Source organism: Metopolophium dirhodum, chromosome 1 (genome assembly GCF_019925205.1).
Source record: "Metopolophium dirhodum isolate CAU chromosome 1, ASM1992520v1, whole genome shotgun sequence".
NCBI lineage: Eukaryota > Metazoa > Arthropoda > Insecta > Hemiptera > Aphididae > Metopolophium > Metopolophium dirhodum.
Window position 1 is genome coordinate 37,711,743 of NC_083560.1, and position 25,107 is coordinate 37,736,849.

Here is a 25,107-nt window from a genome sequence, read left to right on the forward strand (position 1 = left end):
AATGGATACATGTGTAATGCACTTATTCAAACCTAATGCTCCTACTGCTAAAACTCTGAGGGTTAGTATATTAAATTATATAATATATTTTAATAAAAACCTGGAAATCCACAACTTTTTTACTTTTATTTAGGCAATTCCCCATATCACAAGCAGGCATTTGCTTCACTTAAGATTTGTTTTTGAGCTTCAGTGACGCTAAACATAGTTTTAGCGATTAAAGTTATATAAAGATAACATTTTTATATCTGTATTTCAGTATTTGCTACTAATGATAACAATGTGGTTGAAATGAACAATTTGTTAAAATAAAAATATAATTTGGACATTTCTAAATTTTTGTACAAAAATAATATACCCAGAAGTTTTCAATTTAAAATAATTTTATACAGTTATCTATTTACAATTTAAATACTTCAATTACATAAACCATATATGGATTACATTTTAATTTTATTAATTTGTTATAATTTGTATAAATGTTAAGATGCATAAATAAATTATTGAACATGAATGAGAAATGTTTGATCATTGGCCTCAAATCTTTAGGAAGAAAATTTGAAAAATCGTAGACTAAATGCCATTCCGTTCATTGAGAATTACATTAAATCTGCTTGTTATGTGAGAAATCATACAAATTATAAAAGTTTAAGATATACCATTTGATATTTACTATTTATCAGGGCTTTGCACCGGAAACATTTTTTTGGGTTTCGGGTTTTGGGTGTTGAAAGAAATTTCGGGTGTTACGGATTAATACACTTTTCTGGTTACGGTTAAATGTAAATTTTTTCGGGTTAATTATGGTTAATTCTGGTGTTAAAAAAAAACCATGTTGTATATCAATTAACATGAGATTTTCAATGCAAATTTGGTATAGTAATCTGATTTTACTTTTGAAGTAAACATAATGAAGAAAAATTAAAAAATCATATTAAATATTAAAATATTAAATTAGTACTTATTACTTAGTCATTATTCTACAGCATAAAGTTCTCGCTTATTACATATTTTTATTATATTTATTTTTGATTAAGAAGGTAAGACAACACAATTTTGAATTAACTAATATTGACTATTATTGAATATTGTAAAATAAAATAAAATAATGATATAGCATCTAGGTCTTTTTATTTAATTATTTAATAAATATTAAATACTTGACACTTTTAAGTTTTACATTTTAAAAATACATAGGTAAATTAATAATTACTTAACACTTTTAAAGTTATAACTTTTAAGTTTAAAAAATACATACGTAAATTAAATATTATATTATTTCTTAACAGTTAACACTTTTAACTTTTAATAATAGAATAGGTACATATGTAAATTAATAAATACTTAGCACTTTTAAGTTAGAAGTTTTAACAATAATAAAAATAATAAAATGCAAATAATAATAAATTGATGATAAATTAAATTATGAAAATTTAAAAGAACAAAACGTTAATAATTTAAATATGATTATTATTTAATTGTATCAAATATCTTATTACACCGGTATAATCATTATTTTTTCTAGCATGTCATTTGTAAGTGACATGCATAAATCTGATGAAATAAACTTTAACCCAGAGAAACAACGTTCAAGAGACACCTATATAGTACATAGTTATTTTTATTTTAGTATATTCTAATAGTTAATAAATAAAAATTATATCCAATGAAAAATTAAAATTAAAATTAAAAATCATTATATTATAATATATTTTCCTTCTATAGTTCTAGCCTCTAGGTGTTCAAACACTAAAAAGCTACATAGGTACATAGTTATTAATTATTTTACATTTTTACCTTTTTAATTTGAAATTAAATAATGTCGACAAATTATTATTTATTTATCTATTGTTTTTTTTTAAAAAAAACACTAAAAACTAAAAAGTAAACATTATTTGAAATTTGAATTTCCTATATAAACTTTAAATTGTTTCTATTTTTTTTTCACTGATAAACCTCAGTATATAATATAATATTATAATTCAATAGTTATTTAATATAACTAAATTAAAATTGAATTACATTAATAACAGAAGTTAAAACTAAAGTCTAAAGAATACAATTATTAATAATCCAAAAATGTTCAGTACTTACTTGAGTAACAGGAACACTTAGGATTACTTGTGCTAATCTAAATATCTCTGGTTTAATCAACTTCAAATCCTGCCAATACTGTCTAATACTCGTGGAATGATGTAAACGTTGAATATTATCATAGCTTTGTACCAACAAACGAATTGGTATTGCTTCAACACTTTAATTTTGTTCTTGTATAGAAATACATGTTTTAGTTTTAATAAAATCTTCCAAATCATCATCTTCAACATTTGAAAAATTATGATTGTCAACCTCACAATGAGTTGCAGATTCAATAATTTCATCATTTGAAATCGGCATTGAATTTTTATCTAACCATAAAATCATCTTCCACCATCAACTAAAATATTAATTGCTTTATACTTGGAGTCATCATCTAGGAGACATTGAAATCTTGGGTCTAAATAGATACCTAAAACAGTTCAAATATTCAAAATCATAATAATGGTTTTATTAATTTAATTTTAGTTTGTATTTGAAAAAATTTAAAATAGTATTTTGAAACTTACCAGCTACAAAAATAGGATTATCCAACAGTAATTTATCTCTTTTTTCCATTGAAGTAGATAAAATCTTAGAAAAGCCTGAACCTACTTTACAAGTATCTCTGCAACACTTAAGCCAAATTCCATAGAAATCTCCAATAGTAAGGTCTTCTTTTTGAAGTTGAACTGTGGCTTGCTTAGCAGGTAATAAAGCTTTTACCTGTCAAAATTATTAATATTTACATAATTAAATTTATAGTTAAATGTTAAATACTTAAATTACCATTGTGTTAAAAATATTATAGAAACATTAGAAACTTTTTGAAACAAAGTAGGTAAAACATTTTTAAAATAAGGTTAAAAAATTAAATAATACAAGATGAAACATACTAAAATTTCTGTTTTCTGCCATTGATCATCAGTTACATTCAATTCTTTAAATGTATCGGAGACATCTTTACATACATCTTTTAACTCTAAGAGACGATTTAACATGTCACAAGAACTACCCCATCGAGTCTCCACATAAATGATCGCCTTTTTTGCTTTTGGATGAAGACCTTTTATCATTCGAATTACTGTTGGAGTTCTTAGTTTTTTCACTATCTATGAGCAACCATAATCATTATTCACACAATTTTAAAATTCATAATTAGTCTACAGATATTTTAAATATTTAAACGATTATTATATACTACCTCTCTCATTTTAGAAACTAATTTTCGATCTGGTGTTGATTTAAGTGCATCTTCTACACAAAGTTGTAAAATATGCACAGAGCAACGAATTAACACATTTAGAGGCTTCAAAGTTTGTTCTTCAAAATCATGGTTTTGGTTTGACATCACAGTCACTAAATCATCTTCTAAGCCATCTAGAGGATTCAATTCCAAATCTTCACTAATTTGATTATTATTTGTTTTATCTTCTAACAATTCTTCATCTTGAAAAATATTTTTTAAATTTTCAAAAAGTTTAAATTTTACTTAGTTTAACAATGATTTCCTGGTAAATAACTAGATACCTAATGAATTTAATATTTAATCATAGGTACCTACTTGTACTACTTTGCAATTTTGATATGTGCAGATACTAAAATCATTACTATAATCATTAAGCTTAGGTATATTAAAAATTATAATACCTCTTACTTATTTATCGACTAATTTACAACATTATTTACTATCAATTATTATAATTTATAAGTAAAAACTAACAATTAAAATCTAAAATTTAAAAGTTTTAACATTGTAAAGCTAAAATAAAAATAAAGTATTTTTATTAACATAATTTTCTTTATGCATTAGGTCTACCATCTTGACAAAGTTTCTCGCATTGTCAGTCGTGATTGTAAGAATTTGTTGTTTTTTAATTTCAAAAACTGTTAAGACTTCATTGACCTGAAATAAATTTGTTAATTGTTTACTATAGTAGGTATTTTAAATTTTTATATCTAATCAATGTTCATCTATTTATTAAAAAGCTTAATTATAAACAATTTAGTATTTGCTATTTAGTACTATTTAGTATTTACTATTTACTGACCTTTTCTTTTAAATAAACAGCAGTGTGTTGTTGGGTTAACTCTATCATAGCTAATGTGTGTAAAGTAGTCACTGTTGTATCGGCAGCTGCATATTGAACATTAATTCCTAAAATGGACTTATCCTTTCTTGACGCACAATCCATTTTAAGGCATAATAATTTGTTTTTAACTAAGTCTTTAATATTTGCCACAACTTCATTTGATTTATCAATAACATTTGACCTTACATTGCGTTTATTAATGACATTATAGCCATTATGTAAACCGGCCAAACCTTTTAATAAAGGATTTAAAATTTTACGAAATCCACCATCATCTAAAAGTTCAAATGGTCGTCCATTAACCGTTTCTAATTCTGTACAAGCATTCATGAGTTGGTGTGCTGTAAGCTCAATAGAAATACACTTTGAGTTTGATTTCTTATTTTCAAAATGTAGTTTTGATTGTGACTTTGGTTTTTGCCATAATAAAAATTTGATAAATATTTACTTCAAATTTCTATAGGTTAGGTTAGGTACCTATTTATAAACTATAATATTTATCAAATCGGTAAAGTTAAAAAATAAAAAAATGTACTGAGGTAGGTAAAACATATTAATTTTATTGTATTGTTTTAGTGTTATAACTTATAAGTTATAAGTTATAACTAATAAATTATAAAATTATAGGTCATTGATAATTTTCGAGTATACAGACTGTTATAATTAAAAGTTAAAAATAAAATGCAAATGGATAAATTTGTATAATTTTGTTCTATATTTTTATTACATGAACCTTAATAGTTGTCAGTTCATAACATTTCTTATTTTTTTCAATTTCTCTCGAATCCACAGACAAATATTTTGCAAAAATATCATAATGCAAACTTTCGATATGCCGCTCTAAGTTTTTTGCATGCTAGCCTACAAGTTCTTGTCTACAACACTCTATTAGACATTCTGATTTTCCCCACTCGAAAAATATTAAACTTAAAATATATATGAACAGGAGAAGTTCTTTTTCTGCCCATTTCTATAAAGTAGATATAAATATTAAATATTATTAGGTACCTATGATACATTGATGATAGACACAACATAACAAAATGAAATATACTTACTCATTGCGCTTATGATAGATAAAGACTAAATAATAATTGTAATAATAAATAAATGTAAGAAATAATAATTACTTTTCATTAAACCAATAATCATTGAGTCTTATTATTAATTATAATTTATTTTTTTTTTAATATCTAGGATAAAAATGATACCATAATTAACCTTCCTATGGTACCTAGTTGATATTGGAAATTTAGAGTCAAAAATTTCATTTAAAGACTGTGTGTTTAATCCACCTCAAAAAATTCCTCGTAAGTATCAACTTTATAATACACAAATAGTAATAAATTATAGGTAACCCGCTAGTTCTTCTATTATAAATTATAATATTTTTTTTTTGTAGGTATTTTCACTATTTTGATTTAATTAAAATTAATTAGGTAAAAATTTAATTAAAATTCTTATTTTATAGAAGTCAATTTATTTAAATTTAAATGATTAATAAGGTAGACATAAAAATAAAATATATTTTTCTTATCTACTCTACTAAAAAAAAAACAGCAATGTTTAAATATGTTTATATAACCATTGAGTTTGTTTTCCAATGTTTTGGGCCGATTGATTCAATTTTAAATATAGTACACTATTATGATTTTAGAAGACTTGACTACCGTGTGTGTTGTCTCCATCACTTTCAACATACAAAATTTGTGTTCAGCAGAACAGGCACGGTGCTAAGGAAGCACCAGGGAGGGCTTTTAGGTCCCTTCTAAAAATGGTCTAGTCCACCCGCTGGAAAATGTAACAGAAGTTCACATGTAATTTTTTGTATTTCTAAATTATTAATTTTATCAATTATTATTTTTAAATAATGATAATATTTTTTTCTACATTTTCAACAACGTATTTTAATTTTTATTTGTATTTGTAAAAATTATTTATTTCATTTAATTCATTTATTATTGCATTTTCTAAATACTAATACTAAGTATTAATCATAAAATTAAAATAAAAATAGGTACCGAAATCATTGCCTTAAATTAGTCAAATTCATCTGCCTAATACTAAACCGTAAATACAATCATTTGAATTTATATTTATGAAATAAAAGTTAAATGTAGCGTAACCATTCAGTCATAAAGGAGAATGTTATAACAGTTAAAATAAAATTGTCAAATGTGTTAAGAAAATGCTACACAGAAATTTGTTTCCGTCTTTCAAGTATGTAACATAGCAAATTTTACACTCAGATCATGTTAGATCATGTTAGCTCTGTTAGTTTAAAAGTTAGAGTGAATTGGCTCTTATAAAATTTAAAGGTAATATTATTATATAGAGCATCTTATAGGCTTTTTGTTATATTTTAATTTTAAAGCAAGTTATGAGTATTTTAAGATGTATAAACAATTTACAATTTTAAAATACTCATAACTCGCTTTAAAATTAAAATACAATAAAAAATCTACAAGATGCCTGGATAATAATCTTACCTTTAAATGCTGTAAGAGTTCAATTTGCTTTAATATTAAACTAGACGAGCTAAATCTCATCCTACTTTAACTCAGTCTATGTGCCTTCCCCAGCAAGTACCTGTTATTCCATTTGCGCAGCATACTTTACCTTCTGACTGCATCTTCAGTGTCGATGATGTCGAAAACGGGTTAGCTGCTCTAAAAAATGTACACTCCGTTGGCCCTGATGGTCTATCTGGGACCTTTTTGTATAACATCAGATCTGTCCTCTGTTTTCCTTTATTATATAATAAAGTCTGTGCTCTGGGACCCGTTTGTGGTAACTGATTCTTGCCACTTAGAGCGAGTACAAAGGCGCTTTCTGTCGTCTGCAGATTACATGCTAAAAATTGTCCATCCTCCTCATGACTATACTCCAGTATTGCGCGCACTTGGCCTTACATCTTTAGCAGATAGGCGCGTTAAAGCTAATCTGGCCTTTTTAAAAAAATTAATCGATGGTTCCTTAAACGCCCCTTCACTGCTCGTCCAAGTAAACTTTAAAGTTCCTCATCGGGCCACAAGGTCTCAAGTTCCTTTTGCTGTACCTCTCCACTGTACCAATTACGGTAAAAACAAACCAATTGACCGCATGATGCGGTTGGCTAACGAGGACCCCTCCTTTCTCAGTTTACCTTAATATTCTGTTATTTTTGTACATTTGTTGTATGTAATTTTACTTGTGTCCTAATTATTTTAGTATATATTTACTGTGCCTGTAATTCTGCTGTATTTTTTAGGCCATCACCCCTTGTATATGTTAGCTATCTTATTTTACTGAATTATTGTTATGTACTGTACTAAATAAGGAATTTTTTATTCCGTGAATTAATTAATAAATAAATAAAATAAATGTGATCTGCTGAGCGTAAAATTAATTTTAGCCACGCGCAAGTGGCTACAAATTATATATATAAAAAATGTTTTTAAATATAGGTTAGAACAAAAGTTATTTCAAAAGTCAGTTCTATATGTTATACTCTATATAACCATAAAGGTAATATTATCAAAACATTGTCAATTATTTAAAAGTTCATACATATTATCTATTTAGAACTTAGAATATAAAAACTGTTGAGTGTTATAAAATGTTGATTGTGTGCTTCTATAGCTATTCTATGTTAAAATAAATTAAATTATTTATCTGAGTAATCACTGTAGTTGTTGTGAAAACTCTAGCCCATGTTCAAAATGCTCCACTCGGCACTCCCGGGAAAAAAATTTTAGCAAAAAGTGTTTTTGTTGGCTTGGATCGATATTTGTATTATAAAGTGAGTTACAACTGTAAAATATTACAATTTTAAAATGCTCAGGGTATATTATAATATTCTGATCCGTACATTTTATAATAGTCCAATTTACTGTAATATTAAAGTCGATAATGCAAAATTGGTTCTACTGAATGCAAATTTTCTGTTACATGTTTGTAAGATAAAGGCAAACACGAACTGATGTGATGTCCTCTTAATCTACATCTACTGACATATTACACATGGTCTAACTGTGTTAATGTGTGGTTTTGATACCTACGAAACTGATAATTTAAAAATTAAATTTTGAGAGGGCTGCATAAAATTTACTAGCATTTGCACTGATAAATATTATTATTTTTATTAATTATTTTATTTTATTTAATATCAGTGAAGATTACTAGGCACTGAGTTTAAAATTGTGTGGAGGCCTAGGAGTTATTTTATGTACAACACATTTACATTTATCTTTTCTCCTTAAATACTCAAATACACTGTAAAAAATCAAAAAAAAAAATTCAATAATATAAATTTGAACAGCATAAATAAACAAACAAATTATATGTATAAAAAGAAAAAATCTAGTTTGCTCACTTAAGCAATTTTGTTTCTACTTTCACTTATGTTTCATTTGTGTTATGTATAGGTACCTATTAGAAATTAAACTGCAATTAAAGTTTTTGTAACTGTATTGTGTCTTATGTGATGGCCAAAATAATTTAATACTGTGTTATTTACAGTCGTGGAAGATGGATGTTGTTGTACACTGTCAACAACAAATGACATTGATGTTAACATATGTTTAAGTAGTATAAAAAAATATTATTAAACTAGAGAAACCCAATAGTTTATGGATTATTCTTGTCAATGTAGATATTTGGTAATCATTGTGTTATTTTGATAATAACAAACAACAACAGACAATAAAAAATAAATAAGTTTTTTTTTTAGATACTGATGAGTGTAAAACAATTTATGTTGGAGGAACATCATGTACAGGACATTTCTCAAGAAAAAAGTTGGTCCTATCTTAGAAAAGAAATGAAAAATAATTCAAAAAGCGTAAGATACACCATATTTTTGAAAGAATCATATTCTTTTTTTTTTAATAATTTAAATAACTTATTTTCTTTTCAAGCAGAAAATAAAAATTGTCTTTATAATCCTCTAATTTAAATTATTGATAATTTTACTATCGCAACTCAATTTAATATTTATTTTTTTGTAGCTCACCTAATGAAGCTGTTGAGAACGATTATAATAATAACAACTATGATAAATGCATGTTAAAAGTCAACAATGTCAATGACGTTGACAAATCGTTAAATTTACTTTTAAAAAATAAACCCCATGGCATACAAGTAAGAATAAGTCATATTTAGTTAAATATCTGTGTAGTGTATACAATATAACAATATCAAACCATACAATACCCCAGTAGTAATAATACCAAAGGTTGAGTCTCAACCAGAATTTGGATTTGAAAAAGTCAGCGAAGAACAGCTTTTCGAATATTGGCTGGATACAAGCATCAGATGTCCCAAAACCAAATTAGCATTAGGAATTGCACTTGAATTATCCACACAATAGAATAATTTGCCCTGAGCGTGTCTGGGTAAAATATTTTATTTTGAGAATAGAACTAAAAAATGATTTTAGTGCCACCTATAGTTAGCTAAACCAATGTGGGTAATAATAATACAACACTGTTTTTGCTCCTAGAGTCAGTAGAACACAATATAGACCTGATACAGGTGAAATGGACAGTTGAAGAAGTAGAGAGTTTAAGTTCGATTGGCAAAGCCCAAATGTACTTACATAGATTCTATCTAACTCAAAGAAAACTCACACAATCCTAAAAAACCATTCCACGTTGATCTCTACCAGTCATCAGTGTAATCAAACAAAATTGATAAAATTATGCATCGTGCTTATATTTTTAACAAAATTATTATTACTTTAGGTGTGGTGGTTTCAATTTATTGATCATGTATTTTGTTCTACAACAGACTGAAGTTTCTGATTCATTAGTTTGGAATCCTATAAATTGGGAAATATTATGTCCAATTCATAATTACTTCTAAGTTGCACTGTGTATGTTCAGGCCAAATCCTGATCAATTAGATATCCAAACGATAAGTATGTTATATTTCATTATTTATGAACATATAAAGCTAAACTTTTAAAAATGTTTAGGTGAACAAGTGACCAAATTCAATATAGTCAGAAAAACCAAAGAGAATTATAAAAATGCATAACTTCTAAGAAAACAAAGAGGATAAAAATGGAAAAAAATCAAATTAAAAGCAATCTGCAACTCATTTTGATGATAATCAAAAATTGTAATCTTTGTAATTTAAAAAAAAAAAAGGTGGGTAAGTGGATGTCACTCTGCTGTACAGTAGGTTACAAGTGGGTCACTGTAATGAAAGTCAGCCTAAAAATGTTAATTTTAAATGTTTATAATCTTTTTCATAAAGTAATTTGAAATATTCTTATTTAATGCTATAACATTCTCTCTAGTAAAATTTTTTTTCAGCATCAGCCATGGTGCAATTCAAACAAAAACTTACTACATGCCCATCATTGAAAACAGTTAACATAAGCTTACTAGAATATGTTCCCAAGGAAGACTTTACAAAGAAACAATTATGTATAATAATTGTGTATATTATATAATATTTGTTAATCTCTGCATGTTGGAAAAATGATTAAATTAAATTAAGTAAAAATTGTATATAGTATAAGAATTTATGTTACACAAGCTTAGCCTCAAGAGGTTTATGTTACCTTTTAATGTGTTACAATTTTTAATTAATTTAAATGCAATGGAATAATTTATAGAATAATAACAAACGAATATATAATTAACTCAATGATATTGTTTTTTTAATCTTTTTTATTATAACGTATATTACCTACAGATTTTAAAAATAAAAAAAAGTATAAATAGGGTAACAGTCAACTGTACATTAATTTTTCCTTATTTTTTTATATTTTTTTATATGACACTTCTATTAACTACTAGGAATTTTTTACTTTTGACTCCCCAAAGTACCAACTAGATGATTACTGAATGACACGTACAATTAAAATATGAATCATATAATCGTATTTTTAAAAAAAAAAGCATTTATACATACATTTATACATACTAACAAATTGTTTATAAAATATATTTTTTACCTTATATATTAACTAAACAGTGAATAGTAAAAGATATTTTATTTATATATATATAATAACATGTTCACTGTATTTGATATATGAGATATACAAAAGATAAATATACATAAAAAATATGTAAATAAAAAATAATTTACACAAAAAAAATGCTGTTTCATATTTAATACAATTAATAAGATTGTAGAAAGATGATTACCTATCACTACTATGTGAAAATCCAATATTATTTATTTATAGATCTTGAAATTATAGCATATTATAGAAAACTGGGTCACAGGTTTGTTTAACTCAATCCATACACATTTTATTTAAACTTAACTCTTACACAATATATTACCAGGTACGAACAAAGTATTTTTTTTTGTCTGAAGACAGTTTCTAGTAGAAAGCTTTTTTTCTCTCACATTGCCCATAAAATTAAATTTTACCATTTTATATTTTTTTTTCAATGATTTAAATATAGTTCAAGAATGTATAAATCATTAATTGGAACCTATGGATGTTGATGTTCAGGAAGATGACAATGTACGTCCTAACTCTTATGTTACAATTCTTAGTACTTTTATATAATTTACAGTTCAAAAGTATTTTCTGCTTAAATGTTGATTAATTTTAAGTGCATTGGCAGTATGACAATTTTGTTCCCAAAAATTAATTTCAAAATCATATTTTTATTTATTTATACAGTGAGCTCAAATTTGATGTTAATATAAGTCGAAAGGTGGGCAAGTTAATGAAAATAATTCACTCGAGTTGAGTTAACAAAACATAAAATCAATAAGTTAGAAGTTAACAGTTAACAAATCATAAGTTAAAAGTTAAAAAACAAATTAAACACACATCATTGTAAAACCAATACATTCATCGGTCTGCTCAGAATCTAAAAGTATAAACAATATGAACTTAACTCAGTATAAACAAAGTTAATTTACTTTTTTTAATTAGTATGTTGATCACATGAAAAGTGACTGTGTTCATTCTAATTTCCATAATTATAATTGTTGAGTTTAGGATTGTGTTTGTAGATCGATCTGGACAAAAATGACTACACTGCTTTTAGTAATAAGTAACACTTACTAAACGCATGACGTACACATAAGTAATATTATAATGTAGTCCCTACAGTATGCTAAAAGTCGGCCTTATATACAACTATACAAGTGACCTATTGACCTAAGTCTCACGCCACTGTTTTACAATATCCGATTCGTTAATAATTATATCACATGATATGGCGTGATTTTGCACATTATTAATAACAATGATATTGTTGTTGTCACACTATATGATGATACGTTATACAATATTAAATTATATTCAACACACCCCCGTAATTAATATTTTATACAATAAAGAATTAATGTAATTGAAACAATGATAATTTTTCCTTTAATTTTTCAAGTCTATCTTTTAAAAGTGGTTTAGTGAATATGTCTGAATATTGTTCTTCCGTCTCAGGGCCGGCGAAAGCTATGGGCGACTGCCCAGGGCACCAAACTGAAAATTATTTTTATTTATCTTTTAATACGCATTAACAATCTAATATACAATTTGAATTATTCATTATCTAATGTCGTTTTAATTGTAGATACATCTGAAATTGTCTCATATTTGTTTAATGAACTATCGTAATTCGTAAGAATAATATAAGAGTACATCGATACCGTGATACCTAATATTTACCCATTTATAAATAAATTCATATAACCAGACGATTACGTCTAGATTCGTTAGAAACACCTCGGGGAGTAAAATCTGTTCGAACCTTACAGCGAAAATTCGGGACGATTTGTTCAACCTGAAATTTAAGAGACATGATTGTATTTTATTTTTTTACTGACCTCTTCAATGACATATAGTGGTGAAAGTCGAAGATACCATTAAAGTATCATCATCTGATACCACTTTGACTTGAGCTGGTAATTGTCCGTCTCTATTCATTAGGACTTCAACGATTTCGACGTTATTGTCGTCCATCGCGACTTCCATTACCTCAATGTTGTTGACATCCAACAAAACTTCTTGCATCTGGACTTCTACAACTTGTATACCGGAGTCAAAATTTTCTCGTTCCCGTTGAGGTCCGACTACCTATAGAAACATAAGCGGTCAGTTTTAATGTTCAAAAATAAAATAATTAAGTCATAACAAAGGTTGAGTCTAGAGTACACTGAATATATAATAGAGTATTTATTGTGAAATAACAAATGGCAATAATTTGTTTTTGTATTTATTTCCACTGCACAATTTAGTTACTAAGTTATTGACTGTAATATAAATTAAAAGTAGTATAATGCAATGTAATCGAACAAATTTATAGTTTGTGCAGCTTGTAGAATATACCAAACCATGCATGACCATACATTAATTTATTATGCAATTGAAATTGTAAATATTAAGTCAGAATAAGGTGTAACAAAAATAAGACATTTGTTGAATGACATAAGGTTTATGGTGACATTGATTTTTGTGTCATATACGACTGTTTCATGAGCATAATATGTATTAATATAATATTGTTTTAGGTGATATATTTAAAATGAAGTGTAATTTAAGGTACCTAACTAAGCAAACAAATTATAAATTATGAGAACAGTGACCAGGCCCCCCACATCAAATTTTGGGCTGTATAAAACTTCCAAAAAATATAACCCATTAAAAACGATATGGATGTCTCATACACAATTTTAAGGGGATAAATAATTTACCCACAGCTTAAAATAACCAAATTTCTATCAAATCAAATAAATGTCCCTATCAAAATTAAAAAAATTACAAATACATTTCAACGGGTCCCTAAAATAGCCAGGTCCCTGTACGCTAGGTCCATTAGATCCCCCCTTGTGGGGGCCCTGACAGTGACTATTGGAGTAGTTAACTGTGGTTATAGTAATTACAGTATGTAATGTCACATGGAATTTCTAAGTGAAAAGTCATCTGAATAACATTAATACAATATTGTTAAACTTAACTTAATGCAGAATAAATTGAATTGTTAAAGACAATGAAGATATGCGAAAGTGAAATGTACCTATAATAATGTAATAGTATTTTATTATATGTATTTTTTTACAAAAGTACAGTAGAAACTTGATTATCCCTCACTCTCTGTTATCCATCATCGTCCAAAAAAATGGCATATGCAACGCAGGTGTTACTTCTCAGTAAAATTCGGAACTTTGGAGCTCAAAAATCTTAAGTCGCGAAGAAAGAAAAGAGAATGACAAAATTAATTTGTAAAGTATGTAATATGTATGTTTGTATTTTTCTTGTATGTACACACGTTGACATTGTAGAATACATAGGTACGTTTATGGCTGATTTTCTGTTAACCATCATAGTGTCGGTCCCGAGAGTGACGGTTAATCGAGTTTCTACTGTATATATTTTGGTGGTAGGTATGTACATTTTTTATTCCTAAACTATAAGGATATAAGAGTGAACTAGTGAATTAATGAGCTATGTAATATAATAAAAAAATTGTAATGAGATATATCACAAACATATAGGTAGGTATTGCATAACTCAACAACAGAAGGATAAAATTAACAAATTGTCTAGGTATAGGTATTCAATATCTCATTATGCTCTAGAGTAAACCCTTTTTTATTGTTTATCCATCATAAAGTGTATGTTTTGCTGTACAGCCAGTTAGGTAGTTAGGTAGGTAAGTCATATCTATTTGTTGAAGTACACAGATATACAGAAGTTAAAAGGTAAATAATAATATAATCGGATATATATAATATAATAATAAGTATAATGATACGATGTACAATAGTGTTACGAGGCGTAATATAAATCAACGACTAACTATGTATACCCGGCTACACTACGCAGGACATATATGCTGTAGTATATAAAAATGTATAGTCAGCGTCTGATGAACTACAGTGTGAATATATTACTTATACACTACATTATATAGGGTGTTTTGTTTATAATTCCAACACTTTCCCTTAAACAATATACCCTTATACATCAATATTTATAACTCCTAACATCTCCCTTAGCTCATTGAACCGCGTTCGTGGAGTTGGTTTTGTCATAATGTCCGCAATCTGCTCCTTGCTGGATATGTACTCCAATGAAAACAATCCCTCATTGAACTTTTCTCTTATATAGTGGTAGCGAACATCTATGTGCTTCGTTCTTCTATGAAACTCTGGATTTTTACAAGTTTAATCGCACTTTGATTGTCTCCATACATTGTTGGCACCGTTTTTGGCTGGTCCAGCAATTCGCCTAAAAACAATTTTAACCAAGTTAATTCTTGTACTGCTTGACTTAAAGCTATGTACTCTGATTCAGTTGTGCTAAGGTTAACACACTGTTGACGACGTGAACTCCATGCTATACTTCCAGATCCTAATGTAAATACTGACCCTGATGTTGATCTTCTTGTATCCAAGTCACCTGCATAGTCAGCATCACTGTATCCTTTTAACATGAGTTTTTGTCTAGAACTAAATACCAATCCAAAATTAATAGTTCCCTTTAAATATTTTAAAATTCGTTTCACTGCTGTCCAGTGTTGTTCCTTTGGATCCTCGATGTATCTACTAACTAGATTTACTGAAAATGTTATGTCTGGTCTTGTAATCTGACTGAGATATAATAAGCTTCCGACTGCTTCACGATATGGAACTTTACTAGTTAAATTAGTATTTTGTTGCTTGTCATCTAATGAATGTTGAGGGTCTGCTGGTATTTGAACTGATTTTGCTTCAGTCATATTGAACTTCTCCAATATTCTTTTACAATACAACCCTTGGTGCATTACAATTGATCCATCAGATTTTTGCTCAATTTCTGTACCTAAAAATTGATTCAATTCTCCTTCGGTAATATTGAAATGTTGTCTCAAATATTCAATTAATGCATTTACATCCTGACTCGATGTAGCTGCAACTAGACCATCATCAACAAATATAGCGACAATTAATACTTTGTTATTTTCTCTATTAACAAAAACACAGGGATCTGCTTTTGTTTCTAATAGATTAAAGTTAAGAAGAAATGTTTTGAACTTTATGTTCCAACATCGTGGTGACTGCTTTAGACCATATAAACTGCGTTAAAGTCTGCACACCATTTCAGTACCATCGTTGAACCCTTCTGGTTGTCTCATGTAAATTTCTTCGTCCAAGTCTCCATATAAAAAGGCTGTTTGAACGTCAAATTGTCGAAGTTGTAATTGTTCTGCTGCTGATATAGCTAATATAGACCGAATTGAATCAAGCTTTACTACAGGACTAAAAGTTTCATTAAAATCAATACCGAATATTTGACTATACCCTTTTGCTACTACCCTAGCCTTGTATCGATCAACATGTCCATGAACATTGTATTTTGTTTTAAACACCCAACCACAATTTAATTCCAACATTAACTTAACTTACTTCTTAAAATTAAAAATTAATTCGTTAATGAAAAAAGAAATTTAGTAAGTTAACAGTTAAGTTAACGAAAAGCCAAAAATAACTAGTTAAGTTAAAAAGTTAAAATTAAATTATTTTTTTAACTTAACCTAACCTAACCGAGGTCGAGTCTCCTAGATCTCGTTAATATAAACAGAACGACACCTGAACGGGTAGTAAGAGTGATAGGTGAAGAGGAAACGTTACAACAGTAGTTTTAGTATTTTCTCTGTCTATGCCATAGACAATAGACCTATAAACTTAATTACCTAACCTAACTTAAGTCTTTTGTCAACAAATTACGCAATATAAATTAGCAAATAAGACTATTTAAAGAGTTTAAAACAATATGAGTTAAAAATGGCTTGTATATAGCTATGGCTTGTTCATTCTTCAATAATTTTTATTATGTAATAATTAATAATAGCAAACGAATTATTCAGTGTAGCACATATTTAAAATATCAAATTATTTCCTATTTAAAAAAAAATACTATGTTGATAATGCCAACATTTCAGAATTATCGTATTCGACACTCTTATCATTTTTCGAACAACTACCCTGCACCTGACCAGTGATTTACTAAAATTATGAGTGTGACCAACAAGATCAGCTCTCACCAACTACTAACTAAAAAAAATATTTTAGTGTGCTGGATATGGGGCCGCTGCTAAAACGGGTTTTGCCGGTTTCAGTGGTGGTGTGAACTGTGCGTGTTTGACGGCGGGAAAAAGGGTGAACCAATAAATTTTCGAAAAACGCCTCCAGATGAGCGTTGTTGTTTGGCTCACGTCTTGTACTCTAGTGGAAGGAGTCACGCGCACGTTGGCTAAACTGAAAAGGGACGCCGTTGCAGGGCGGAGGGGACTTCCCTTAGCTCACAAGCTTTGTTTTCAGCGTCTGCGTCTCTTGCTATATACAATTTTTGTGTTCTGCTGTTCGATCCTTTTTTTTGTTTCCTGGCTCCTGCACTCAAGGCGAGAGCGAAATATATTTTTCCGTTAAAGTTGTACTTGCGGTCGTATCAGTTTTTTGCGGCACCACCGTTAATCCGACCCCTTGTTGAGGATTTTTGACCGATATCGTGCTGAACGAGATTTAATTGACTCGGTGACGGACAGACACGTGAATTGAGCTTCGAAAATGAGTGACGTTGAGGTGAGTAACAACTTTGGAGTTCTGCCGCAGTACCACCCATGCTATTCGTAGTTAAACTTGACGCCGTTTCTTGCGTTTTCGGAGTGAATTCAATGCATTCTCTCTTGACAGTAATTGAGGTTATGTCGTGTTAAGAATATTTTAACTGAAATTTTTTAATGCTCGCAATTGTTTATTTATTTACTTTATAAGACCCATGTTTACCGACCGTCGGTTTTATTGTTACAGGACAGTAGCTGGAGTTCAAAATCCAGTTCCATCTCTCCCAGCCGAATCCGTAGCACATCGCCGAGCGATTACAACTCTCGCAGTCGATCACACACTCACTCGAAGACTCGTTCTAGATCGCTTTCTCAGCTACTCAGCTGCAACGGCATCGAATATAAGAGCAACTCGAGATATTCGTACTCAAGGTCCCGTTCGTATTCTGGAGATCGTCGACACAGTTACCGAAGCCACTCTCGAGGCTCAGGCTCGAGACACAGCAGACATGTAAATAACATAATAACACCATTAATTTCCCGCGCATTTTTACCTCAATTTGCTTAATTTATTTAATGAAAATTTCATTATGAAATATTGTTTTGTTTTAGGAAAACCCCAAACCTAACAAATGTCTGGGAATATTCGGCCTAAGTGTGTACACTACAGAACCTAAGCTCTATGACATACTTGTAAAATATGGTAACATCGACAAAATCCTTATTATTATGGATGCTAAAGTAAGCAGTTAAACATTAATGAAATACTTGATACAATTTTATAATTTGTAATGTTTATTTCAGACTGGAAGGTCTCGCGGTTTTGGTTTTGCCTATTTCAAAAAGCATGAAGATGCTAAGGTAGCTAGAGAAGAATGCTCTGGCATGGAAATTGACGGCCGCAGAATTCGAGTAGATTTTTCACTTACCCAACGCCCTCATAAACCAACACCTGGCATTTATATGGGCAGACCAACGTAATTACATTTTTTTACATAAGTATTATTGTTGATTTTGTGTGCTTAGAAATTATTATTTTGTGTTTTAAAATTTTAGAATAAGAGAAGGAAGGTCATTTAGGACAGGAACTTATGATAGATATGATGATAACCGATATGATCGTGGTGATCGAAGAGAACGTTATGATAGATATAACAGAGATAGAGATTATGAGTGAGTAGTTAATTAATTATTAATACATATTTGTATTACAATTTACATAATATACAATTATTTGTTTTTAGTGATCACTATGAGGGTGGATACAGAGGTGGTGGTGGTGGTGGAGGAGGAGGCCACTATAGAGAACACAGATCACGTTACGATAGGTCACGTTCACGTTCTTATTCTCCACGTAAGTCTTAAATATTTTTTTAGTCAAAACGTTCGACATTAGTACCCTATCCCGCAATCCAGTGTTTTGTTAAGCTTATTTTAATTAACTGTTGCTATCCCATTATTTTTTCTTCGTTTTCTCGGGTTTTTCTCATATAAGAATATAAGTTTAAAAAATAACCAATTACTTTATGCAGTTTTCAGCTTTCAAAGTATTTAATCAAGATTTCTCACATATTCAATTTTTTATTAATTTCCTGAAGAACATATTCGAAGAAAATAGAATATTTCAAACTGTTAAGATAATAATATATAGGTACCTATAAATAACTTGAAGACTTCTCGAACTTCTATAACTTTAGAACTTTTTTTTTTTAATTTAAAAAAAAAATATTAAAAGAAGATTCTTCAAATTACAAAAGTAAAACACATGAAGACTCATATTCACAATATAACCCGAGGGTAGAAAATTGGTAGACACTAATGAAGATCTTGAAGTTTGTCAAGAAAATTAACAGTTTGTCACCACTAGTTACAGAGGTAAATTTATAGAATGGTGTAAATTTCCTCTAAAAAAATAACGTTCTAATAGCTTATAATAACTTAAAAATATCGAATTTTTATGTATGCATGAAAAAGAAATTCTTTCTTAGTAATTCCCTAAAATACTTTCTATAATAGGTCTTGTTTTGATTATCTAAATCCCAACATTTCGGTGTAATTGTCGGTGTTTGTTAATACTTATTGTCCAACTACTATTTGAATGGGTAATTTAGTTGATGTTGGGTTCGACATCAGTTATGAAATTATAAATTTGGAAAGTTAAATGACTGCTGATTTCCCTTTAATTCCCCACAAACTAATCTTATTTGTTTTATTTTGGATTAGAGAATTCAAATTATCAAAAATATGATCACACAACAGACTAATTGTACCTTTTAATTTATTTGTCTTGTGACATATTTTATACAGGTATATTATGTACTTTAGGTGTTAATGTTTTGTAATCAACAAATTTATAGCAACAAAATAAATGATTACGTGATTAACAAGACAGTGCTGAAAACCTATGATACATATATATATATCATGTTTGTATATATCTATTAAAATAAAAAATTGAATATGTTATAATCTCTTGTGGCGAAACTCATCAATATTTTGTATTTATTAAATAGAAGGTGATTTTGTTAATAGGATTAAGAGTTTCTCAGATTTTTTTTTTCTTGTGTTTACCTACAATTTAAAGTACCTATATATTAGTCCTCTAGGTATAAAAGTATTTTAAATTATAAATGTATTGATAAATAATACAAATTATCTGAAAAAGACTTAATTACTTATGCAATCCCCTATATATATTTTTTTTATAAAATATTAAATGACTATTATTCCTCCAAAAATTATTAAGTAAATAATAACCAAAATCTAATATTACTTTTTAAACAGTTAATTTTTAGATTAAATAATGAAATTGGGTATTTAAATTGGTGCTAGTTTGTTATCTCCCTGCTATCATATAAAATGTATTACCCCACCCAGTTGGAGACCATCAGATGGTTTTACTAGATTCTATTTTACTAAGATATTTTTATGTACTATTACATACCTTCAAAAAAGTTATGATAATTTGCATAGTTAGTAATTGATATTTTAGTATAGAAGATAAATTTCTTAAGATCCTTAAATGTCACATTTTATTTATTACCCAATATTTTTTTGTTTTATAAATTCTATGCCAGTATTCACTAATATTATTTTTATTGATTTTCAACTATATAAGTTTATAAAATTATGTTTGTATGATAAGTACGCACGTTAAATTACACATGCATTATAGTGACAAGCCTTAATCATACTAACATGATTAAAATATATTCAAATAATAATTCATTCAACATAAGATTTCTAATATTATAAAATGTTTATACCCTCATTCCATAAATATGTCGTATACTAGACTCTTACATACACAGTATATAATATATATAAAGATAGAATAAAATATTGAAATATTAGATTAGACATCTGACATAAGGTCATCTGGTAGGAATGGAGGATGATAATTATTATTTGGTTCGGTGGTAGGGCAATAACAATTTAGTACACTTAAATTTAATATTTGAATATGTATATTTATATTAAATAAATATTTATAATTTATATCTTAATATAATTAATAATTAAAATCTTCGTTTTTTTGTTTTTTTTTTTTAACACAGGTCGTAATTAAACCTAAATGAGCTGGAATATCATGAACGCAGGAATGTCTTGTGAAGAAATAGAATATACATAGTTTTTTTATTGCTCAATTTTTTTTCAAACACAAAATTAATTTTAATGTGAAGCATTTGTTAATATACAATTTGTCAAATATTTAAATTATAAGTTAATAAAAAACAATATATATTTGAAATTTAGTAGACAAAATCATGAAATTATGATTCTTATTCCTTAATTATTAATTATATGATGTATAACCTAAATCTGATTTTGCCTAAAAAAAAAATACAATTATTTGTATTTTAAAAAGTGAGTTGCTTTTTAAAAATTGAGTAGCTCATTAGTAGCTGAGATCAATTAAATACTTTAAATAAACATAGTAAACATTATAAATATTCTGGTAGGCAACATATTATGTGTAACACTGGGTGTAAACAATAATGCAGTTTAACAAAAATTTTTAATTTTACGTAATATTATAATAATTAAGTTGGGAAAATTTAATTTTTTTAAATTGTGAGTATAAAATAAAAATAATTTTTAAGTTTCTACAATAATTTTAAATGTGTCTTCAGATCCTGATATTAAACCCCCTTTATTTTTAAAATTTTTAAATTGAGAAACAGATGAATGATTATAACTATGATCAGATATTTTTTTAAATAAATATGTAATACATGAATCACAATCCAAATTATTTACAATTCCTCTGATGATATATCCTAGTATATAATATAAAATATTTTTTTTGGCTTCTGCTTATGTTGGATTTAAAGTATTTAGTAGTACTAATCTGTTACAAATATTCTCATCAAGTTTTTCAATATATGTTATGTCATTAATAATATTTTTTTGCTCTCTGTACAATTTAAATTCAAAAATTCCTCCTGAAATATCATCATCAAATACATTAGTTTCTAGATAAAATTTTTAAATAAAACTTGTTTGAAAGCTGTTTTAAATTGTATCACATTAGGGTTGTTATTTGATCCATACCATTGCCTAATTTGGGCAAATAATAACTCAAGGTGGTCTTGGGAAAACTTATAAGTTAAAATATAATTCATATTTAATGATGAATAATGTTCAGTAAATATTTCTTCTGCTATACTAAAAACTGATTTAACAGCAACAGCAAATCCCATTATAAAGGTTTTTTTTATTTGATTTGTGTAATTAAGTATTATTAAATTTTAAAGAGTACAGATATTTATTTAAAGGGATTATAACAGTTTTAAGGGACCTAATAATATTTTTAAAAATTGGAGATTTTTGACAGTTGGAAAATGAATATTTTGAGTTGAGAAAATCAAAAATTCTGTCAAGAACTTTACAGTACTCAACAGTTGCTTTAACATCAGAAAACCCAGTCATATTAATTTTGTTTAAATATTCTAAAGCATCAGCAGTAGAGGAACTTAAGGTTTGAGCAGCGTATTTGAATTCATTTTATTATTATACCATTGAACATGAGCTGCACTAATTTTATTAGTAAGTTTAAAAGTTTTATTTCATTTTGTACATTGTGTAAATTTAAAATATGTGCACATTTCACATTTCCCTTATTTGACTCAATGAATTTACAATTTTCCAATGTATTTCTAGCTAGTTTTAAATTATGACAAACATCTGGTATATAGTATATTTTTTGATCATTTACTGGATGAGAAAACCAGCATTTTAATTCTTCGTAACCACCATCCATCAGGCATACTAAATATTTCATTGTAAATAAGTTGGTATATGCTCCCGCACAAATTATACCCAAAACTTTAAGACCGGCATTATGTGTTAGAGTTAGGGGCTGTTTTAACTAATTCAGCTTGACTAACAGCGGATATTTTGGTTAGGAAAACATAACCAATAGGTAATTTCCATTTGCCATTAATACCAACAGCCATAAAAACTAACACTTTTGTAGCAGGGGTTTCATTACCTTCAATAACTAAATTATTTCCGAAGTCACAATATCCAAGAAACTTATTATTTTTATCATTTAAAATGATCTGTTTTCTGATAGACATAAAATGCTAGAGTGCAATGCCTGTCATTTGTATCTAATGTTTGTAGAGAATTCAATACTTCTTGCAAAAATCCAGGGTCGTCATTTAGTGAAGATATCCAGTTTCTTATAGATTTTGCATGAGGAAGCGTTAATATTGACCTGCAAATATAATAAATAACATACTTATTAGTACTAATTTGTATTATAATAAATATTATAGTAAATGCATTATCAAAAGAACTAATAAGAACTTAACTAACCATGCATACTCATAAGCTTTAGGAGAGTAGTAATTTAATACATGCGAAAATTCTTTAATAGTCTTACTATAACTTCTACCATTTGGGTTAATATTTTGATTTTTTTGGATGTAGTGAAATATTTCTTGAGAGTCCGCCAAATTTGTTTAACATAAGTTTTTCAGATTCCGTGTGTAACACTTGTTTGTCTTTAAGTAACTTTAAAAGACCCGCTAATGTATTAATCATAATATCTTTACATAGAATTCGTTGTTTTAACAGTTTAATTGTATTAGCTTGTGTTTTTATTTTATATTTAAATTCAAATTTTGAAGGAGTTGTTTTTTATGAGGTGATAAATTTATTTTATGTTTAGAAGGAGTGATGAGTAATGGGGCTTCTTCTTCAGCACTTTCAAATATTGTTGGTACAGCATCATCACACAGTAACAATTTATAGCTACCACCAACTGCATTTTTAAAATCACTTTTCAAAAAACTATTATCACACAATAGTGAATTTTTGGTTTGAATAAATACTTGACGTCCAACAGCTTTTATCCACTTGGCGTTGCACACAAGATTTCGTATAAGATTTCGTGATGAAATGTTGGGACAACGTAATTTATTAAAATATAAGAAGTACTTCCGTAAAAAAATGATTTTTAGTGTCTTTTGTTTGTCTGTTTACACGGCCGTGCGCAGAACACGATGCTACCATATTTGAATAAATATAAAAGTAGGTATTAAAGTAGATTAAAATATTTGTGTACTCGAAATGACGGTTTCACAATAATTTCAAGTCACAATTAATAGAGACAATAATAATAATATATTATGCAATTGTGAAATGTTTATGGCTATTAATTATTATCAATATTACGGTATGGTTATTTTCTGTGATAAGGTGTAAAATGTAAACATTGCCGTGCTTCAATGATAAGATCTAGTCGACTATCTACTTGTTTTATATATATATGTGGTGGTTAGTTTCAGTTTGCCGCTATGCAACAAGTACAATTTTATTATTGGCAATCTCACTTTCGCTTTCATGAGCTTAATCTCAAAAATATTTGAATCTCGCACGGTTTCTAGACCTTATATAAACGAGTTATGAACAAATATATTCTTACTGGTCAACTGCAGATGTTTGATTATTATTCGTCAAGTACACGAAACTTAACGCGTAAATTCAACGTTAAATATTCGTCTAATAGCGCACGTTTGACCCAACTTCAAACATAAAATAATTCTTTGATATGCTATTTACTGCCGTATATTATACGTAGTTTCGTTTATAGGCACTCGTTTGATATACGTTAAATATACGAATATTTGTTCACTGGGTTGTCGTCCACTCGAGTTTCAACGGAGTTTATTGGTTCTAATGCGGTTCCTGTATTGTTCGTCGTCGAGGAGGAAATTCACGTTGGCGGCACATGTTTTTCAATATTGTTTTTGGTGAATATCGTTCAGACCATCGTACATTCATATTATTTATATACAATGTTCAAGTTCTAGGATGTCTTTTCTAAATTTGTCAACATTTGTGTTTGTGTTGTACATATTGTGTTACTGGTCAATGTGTCATTTGTAAACCGCGCTGAGATGTTAGCGATGTTTGCCGTGTGA

The 25,107-nt window shown here is 28.0% G+C and overlaps 2 protein-coding genes, 1 long non-coding RNA gene and 1 pseudogene across 3 annotated transcripts; 2 read left to right on the forward strand and 2 right to left on the reverse strand.

Moving 5' to 3' along the window:
- Positions 1-2,049: 2,049 nt before the first annotated feature.
- LOC132937866 (uncharacterized) lies at positions 2,050-3,427 on the reverse strand (annotated as a pseudogene).
- Positions 3,428-3,838: 411 nt separating this feature from the next.
- LOC132935579 (uncharacterized) lies at positions 3,839-4,271 on the reverse strand. Its single transcript, XM_061002171.1, has 2 exons — positions 4,128-4,271; positions 3,839-3,982 (listed from the first exon to the last, which is right to left on the reverse strand). The coding sequence occupies exons 1-2, from the start codon at positions 4,269-4,271 to the stop codon at positions 3,839-3,841; spliced, it is 288 nt and encodes a 95-aa protein (XP_060858154.1).
- A 4,149-nt stretch (positions 4,272-8,420) lies between these two features.
- On the forward strand, positions 8,421-11,073 carry LOC132935580 (uncharacterized). The gene is made up of 6 exons (XR_009663283.1): positions 8,421-8,809; positions 8,881-8,991; positions 9,158-9,290; positions 9,652-9,824; positions 9,893-10,068; positions 10,126-11,073. It is a non-coding gene; the product is annotated as an uncharacterized LOC132935580 (long non-coding RNA).
- A 6,391-nt stretch (positions 11,074-17,464) lies between these two features.
- LOC132935866 (transformer-2 protein homolog beta-like) lies at positions 17,465-21,361 on the forward strand. Its single transcript, XM_061002502.1, has 7 exons — positions 17,465-17,693; positions 17,922-18,185; positions 18,287-18,415; positions 18,479-18,651; positions 18,809-18,847; positions 18,919-19,028; positions 21,232-21,361. Exons 1-7 carry the CDS (start codon positions 17,679-17,681, stop codon positions 21,240-21,242), a joined length of 741 nt encoding a protein of 246 aa, XP_060858485.1. The 5' UTR covers positions 17,465-17,678; the 3' UTR covers positions 21,243-21,361.
- The last annotated feature ends 3,746 nt before the right edge of the window (positions 21,362-25,107 follow it).

Bases quoted from the DNA above. Each gene is read 5' to 3' on its own strand.
- LOC132935579 (XM_061002171.1), bottom strand. From the start codon at position 4,271: ATGGATTGTGCGTCAAGAAAGGATAAGTCCATTTTAGGAATTAATGTT. The intron at 3,983-4,127 runs GTCAGTAAATAG...AATTTATTTCAG, and splicing joins CTGTTTATTTAAAAGAAAAG to GTCAATGAAGTCTTAACAGT.
- LOC132935866 (XM_061002502.1), top strand. The intron at 18,186-18,286 runs GTAAATAACATA...GTTTTGTTTTAG, and splicing joins GCTCGAGACACAGCAGACAT to GAAAACCCCAAACCTAACAA. The intron at 18,416-18,478 runs GTAAGCAGTTAA...TGTTTATTTCAG, and splicing joins TTATTATTATGGATGCTAAA to ACTGGAAGGTCTCGCGGTTT.